General features: G+C 42.0%; 1 protein-coding gene across 2 annotated transcripts in view; it reads left to right on the top strand.

Annotated features, from left to right (window-relative positions):
* The first annotated feature begins 230 nt into the window (after positions 1 to 230).
* Positions 231 to 6,000, top strand: part of Efemp1 (EGF containing fibulin extracellular matrix protein 1) — a 71,729-nt gene continuing 65,959 nt past the window's right edge. The window contains exons 1-2 of one of the 2 annotated variants that reach the window (XM_021210557.1): positions 231 to 346; positions 1,483 to 1,572. In XM_021210557.1, the coding sequence (XP_021066216.1) occupies positions 1,492 to 1,572 (81 nt within the window). In that variant the 5' untranslated portion in view covers positions 231 to 346; positions 1,483 to 1,491. The other variant, XM_029545174.1, reaches the window with a different exon arrangement.

Below are 6,000 nucleotides of genomic sequence, written 5' to 3'. Positions count from 1 at the left end.
TTAAGCCATTTCTGTAAAGCCTAAAAGCTCCATGGAAGTGATATTTCGATATTAGTTGTGTCTCAAATTCCCGTGAATCAGGGTACCAAGGGGCCCACTGCAGAGGACAACTGGGCCCCTAGACACAACACAAGAGGCGCGCCTTCCCGCGTGGTTGGAAGCCTGGGCAGGGCGCTTGCGCCTCCCTCTCTCTCCTCCGCCCCCCTTCGCCCTACTTCTCCTCCCTTTTTCCTCCTCCTGTGGCTGCTGCTGCAGTCAGACCTCGCCAGTTCAGACCCACCAGGCTGCCCTCCCCTACGCACTCCTTCGCTGCCCCGGCAGGAAAGTTGCGCGGGCCCCCCAGCAGGTAGGAGCCCGAAGCCGAGGTCGCAAGATCTGCACTGTACCAGAGAGGGCTGTACCGGGAAGTGTGGTAGGGCGACCCAAGAACTGTCCCGGACTGTGAAACTGTACAGAGAAGATGGAGGTAGAGGTGCGGGCCTGGGATCACAATCTGTCAGCCTGTGCCAGTACTTGGGTGACATTTGTTGGGAGGGTAGAGTAAGCGCGCTATCAACCCAGATTGTTTTGCTGGTGACTATGGTCTCTAGGTTCAGTGACTGAGGTACTGGATTTGAAAGGCACCTGGATTGCCCAGCGGCTGGTTGGAAGCTAAAGCGCTCAAGGACTCCCGCTGACAGGCGCCTTACATCTAAGAAAGCCGAGCTCACTTCCCTGCAGGCATCAGGCTAGGGACCCCCCAAATTGGTACCCTGTGCTGCAAAGCTGTCTGAATTCCTCCTACCTTAGGCAGCCTAGACCCTGTGCATAGCACATTTTGAGACCTGAGTAAGAAGGAAAAAGGGATCAGTGACTTTGAGCTGCTGATTGTGCGCCAAGAGTGCGGATGGAAATGGAACTTTAAGAGTGGGGACTAGAGAAGTCACTCTGCAGTGCTTTAGAAGCTCTGTGGGATAGTCTATCAGGAACTGAGAGATCAATAGCTCTTCGAGTTTTGTTTGGGTATTTTAGACTTTTTAATTTTAAGGACAATAAAGTCTGCTGGCATATGACTGATACTGGTTTGCAGGTATCTTTCGCTGAGCTGGGTGGAACTTCATGTAGAGCTGAGCCATGGGTGGGTACTCTACAGTTTCAGAAAACAGACAGATGCTGCGCCCCCATTTCCACCTCCGAGGGGGAAGAGGGGTGGAATTGATCATATTCTATATCCCCTTTTGACTACCGTTTTCTGGAGCTTTATGAGTAGGTGTGGTATAAACACACTGTGAACAACCTTGGTGAACAGGATGCAGTGAAGTAATGCAGTTCTATAGTAGTTTCTCCTGCCTTGCTTGGTGGCTGGGGTGAGGGTGAGAAAGCAGACTGGAAATAGGGTATTTGGAGCTCCCCATCCTCCTTTTTTTGTCTGTTTCTTCACTGGTAAAGTTTTGGTTTTCTAGGCAGTTGATACTAAGCATCTCTTTGTCCCATTTCCCTTAGAGAATCACGATGTTGCAGACACTTTTCCTAACTATGCTGACTCTGGCGCTGGTCAAGTCACAGGACACCGAGGAAACCATAACATACACGGTAAGGGGTGATGGAATTTGAGATACATGAATTGAGTAGTAGTCTATGATACAAGACTTAACTGGTCTTTGCCAGGACAAGTGGGCAGTATTCTGTGAAGCAAAATAAAACAAACACTTTAATATGATTCAGGTTTAAGACTCCTGATAAACCACGCTGGATCTTTTCAAAAGGCGCATCTAGATCACCTGAGATAAATGATGTGTAAGCTAGATGCAAAATAAAATGATTTGTGCAAAGCCAAAAAATGAACTCTTTTAAAATTCAAATCTGTGTAAGCTCCATGTTTCTAAGACATGCAACGAATTGATGGGTTTGAGGACTCTGGGAGCCTGAAGCAATCAATGTATGCAGAATAACACGCAAATCAAATAAGAATGTATGGTGTAATTACACTATCTCATCTGTGTCTGTCCTCATCAAGTTCTCATTCTTGGATTCGGGAAGACTATCTATTCATGTTATAGTACTGCAGATAGTTTATCTATCACCAGGAGACAGCATTTGCCACAGTGGATTTAAAGCACAGTGGATTTAAAGCACATCTTGGTTTTGCAACTTCTATTTGCATCTCTGGCATTTTTTAGTCATATTTGGCCAGTTAGTTGAATCACTATAACCAATGTTTAATAAAGTATTTAAAATATCATCTAACCCCTCGCACAGCCTTAAATAGACATGTCAGGAGAGGGCAGAGCAGTCTCACGTGGTTCAGATGAGGCCTTTGTTCTGTGTTGTTTTCTAACTCTCATTCAGTGTTCTGAGATGAATGACATTTGTCCTGGGTGAGTATATGAAAAACACATTTTTCTACTTCTTTCCAATTCTTAAAATTAAGTAATCCTATTCAAAAGAGTGTAAATGTTTTTAAAGTAAAACTCAGAAGTGAGCTAATATCAATTACTAATAATAAACATTATCTCACTTTTGCATCATGTTATCCCTAGAATAGTATTACCAATCCAGCAGATGTTCCCTTCTGCTGTTCAGAACAACTGTAAATAAAATTATTGAGTAAAAATATTGTGTTATTTTAACATTAAAACAAATAAAGGAAATGAAAGTATGTGCTGTTTATCTTCAAATGAGGACGTTTTGTTATTCAGGTTCAACTTACTGCCCTATCAGTGAGTTAGGATTAAATTGTCTACTTGTATATTTATCTAATAAAAGAGTTTACTCCTTTTCTGAGAAGCTGTCCTGGAACTCATTATGTAGGCCATTCTGGCCTTGAATACATCATCATCTGTCTCAGTCTTCTAGGCAGATATTATCACTTTTGAATTGCTTATCTCATGCCTCCTCCATTTCCCAATCGCCTACATCTTATTTGTTTTCAGTAGAAAGTATCCATTGTGGTTTAAGCCTTTCAATTTTAGGATTGTAATGAAGGCCTTCCAGATATGATGCCCATTTTGTGCTAAGACTCCTTATTCTGTTTTAAGATGTGTATACTCAATAACGGATGGTTAAAAGACCAGGGGTGACTATTCTTAATCACCTCAGTGTGAGGTGAGTGCCATGATCCTTCCAATGCTAGAATGAAAGAATAGATAAGTTATCCACTTGACTTAAGGCTGAATAGAAGTCTGTAAACTATCTTCAGGCTAGCCTTAATAGTAGAACCATGTTAAATGAAGCAATGCAACATGTTAAATAGCTAAAACAAACTACAAGTCTTCCTTATTTATCATGCAATTATTCAAATGAGCTGCCATCTTGGCATAGTTTGAAAGCATGGCATCTATAAAACAGGCAGTCTTATATTCCCCTTTCATATTAGAGATAGGGTTCACTAACCTACTATTGGACAAATATCTACATAAGCAATTCTTTCACTAACAAAGAAGTTTACATTATTTGTTTACTGAAACAATTCAGCCTTCTATATCACAGAAGATCTTGTCAAAAACTACAAAGCTTTTAAATAACAGTATCATAGATTATACAAATCACTAAAGAAATAGAAAAGGCAGAGGTAGATAATGTTGGTGCTAATATAAAAGAGAATAACTTAATGCTGGGTCTTGATGGAGGTTCTGAGCTCAGGTTGTTCTAAGGAAGGTCTGGCACAGCCACCAAGACAAGCCTGGGAGGTGATGTGTGACAAGTTGAGCATATGGGGAAGAACAGCTATGCATGTCTGAGGTCTCCATGAGCTCATAGGTGGGAAAGCAAAGCTAACCAATATGCCTGATTCACCGAATGTGAGCATAAGGAGTCTTGCCTCTTCCTGAGGCCATGAAATTCATGTCAATATGCTAACTGTAGAAATGGAAGAGTGCTCAGAATTTGAAAGTAAACAAGTAGAGACATCAAAGTTGAGTCCTAGCTCTTAAGGAATGTGATAGCAGCACCTTAAACAGTGTTAGGAAAACTAAGAGGAGTTAGTGTGTGGGATAACATGAGTTGAGTTTTCACCCTACTAGGTCTCCAGCATCACTAAAACAGCTGATTTCTCTGTGCCTCCACCAGCTAAGTATGCCCAGAGAATCTATTTGCATAATCAGTTGCCACTTCTAGTAAATGAACAACTGTTTCCTGAGCTTTAAATCTCTTCAGAGGCTTCTTATCTTCTCCAGGATGTTTCTCAGGATGTAATTGACAACCTACTTGAGTACTGTCTGAAGTGTTTATAAAGAACCAGATTCCAGGCATCCTATCTAGGTTAACAGAGTCAGATGCTTGAGAGCTAGAGTTCCCTTCAAACAGTACCCCAAGCATTTCAGAGGCCCAGTAAAACCTGACCTTCAAGACAAAATCTAGTTCCTCACTCTCAAAGGCTTTCTGGATTCGGCCCTGCCTGCCTTCTTGACCTCAGCCCCTATCAGAACTTGTTCTCTCTTCAATAGTTTTATGACTCTGTTCATAACGATCCCCAATCCAAGAATTCTCACATCTCCCTGGGTGTGTGCATGGGGTGGAGGGAATCCTCATTCAATCCTCACTCTCCTCTGCAAGGGCTTTCCTCCTGTCCTGTCTACACTGCTGACATCTCAGCACACCTTGCCTTCTACTCACCTGCTTTTCTGGTCCATGAGCTGCCAACCTTAAAAGTACTCAGTATGAGAAGCTGCTTAGTGGTTGTTTAGTGAAGAACTGGAGCTAAGGACAGAGCAGATAGTAAAAGAGAAATCAGAATGTCAGAAAAGCTAAGAACTCAGTGAAAATACATAGTGTGGGTTCAGAGTGTGAAGGAGGCACCAAGGCAGTTCACTTTTGTGTAAGAAATTTACTAGAAGTTATTAATGCTACAGATGAACAGAATGACAGCATGGTAGAGGCTTTGAAGAAATTTCAAGCACTAATATTGTAGACAGACAGACAGCATGGTGGAGGCTCTGAGGCATGATCAAGCTCATGTGGCAGATCAGACAAGGTTCGTTATACAGAACAGGTTTCATCAGGTTGGGGCTGCCATGCTGTGTGGTTCATAAGTACATAGTACACACACAGCATACAGTACTGTAGTCAGGCTGGCCCTGCTTAATGGGCAGCCGGGAGAGGAGAGAAAGTCTCAGATTTTGCAGAAGAAATGTGGCATTGAGGGTAGAATCTTGAGGAAGGGGTGGACACACATGTAGCTTATGTGTAACCATTATATAGAGTGTGGCCCTAATAGGCCCTGATTGCTTTGGGTCTGATAGCCTAGGGCCTGTATACAGAATGAACCATGAGGGTGCAAGGATACACTGTTACAGATGCAGCAGCTGGTCTGAGTTCTAATATTCCCAGCCTCTTTGTTTATATAAAAGGAATTAATGGAATAGCCTTCTATAGAGGGAGTTGAGATACCAGGCACCATACCTGCTGCTGCCTGGTGGGGAACCATGGTGTCAGAGAGTCTAAGAAAGCCCCTGACAAAACTTTGGCCTTTGGTTTGACATCCTGACAACACAGGCATTACCTCTGTAGTTGTAGCGACACAAGTATAGCTTTTGAGGGAATGTGAAAAACATTGTTCCGTGCATGTGTCACATTGCGAGGAAGGTCATTTTTAGAGTCTGATGAAATTCAGGTAGAATATTCAGGACAGTGAGTCTTGTGGAGAGACGAGTGGTTACCAAAGTTATGAAAGAAGAAATTCCTGGATCATATTAACCAATCAGCCACTGCGAACTGGTCTGGTTTTTGTCCTGTCCTCTATATCTATTGTAGCAGCAGTACTATGTTTCATATTAAAATAATAAAAAACGTAGTACATCTTGAAGTAAAGCTATTAAATAAAGGAAACAGTTGCTCTAGTATATTCCTAAAAGGGTAATTTTAAATCTTTAGTTATTCCCAAGTATAGTGAATTGAATCCAGGCAGAAGACTGGTGATCTAGGTATCTGGACTTAGTTAATATTTTTCTTCCTTTTCTTTTTTAATTAGAAAAGGTTAAAATTTGGCTCTAACATTTTGGATTAAATTATAGGTATCCTACA

Source organism: Mus pahari, chromosome 13, assembly GCF_900095145.1.
Source record: "Mus pahari chromosome 13, PAHARI_EIJ_v1.1, whole genome shotgun sequence".
NCBI lineage: Eukaryota > Metazoa > Chordata > Mammalia > Rodentia > Muridae > Mus > Mus pahari.
The sequence above is the reverse complement of the archived record's forward strand: the minus strand, read 5'-3'. Positions and strand labels throughout refer to the sequence as shown.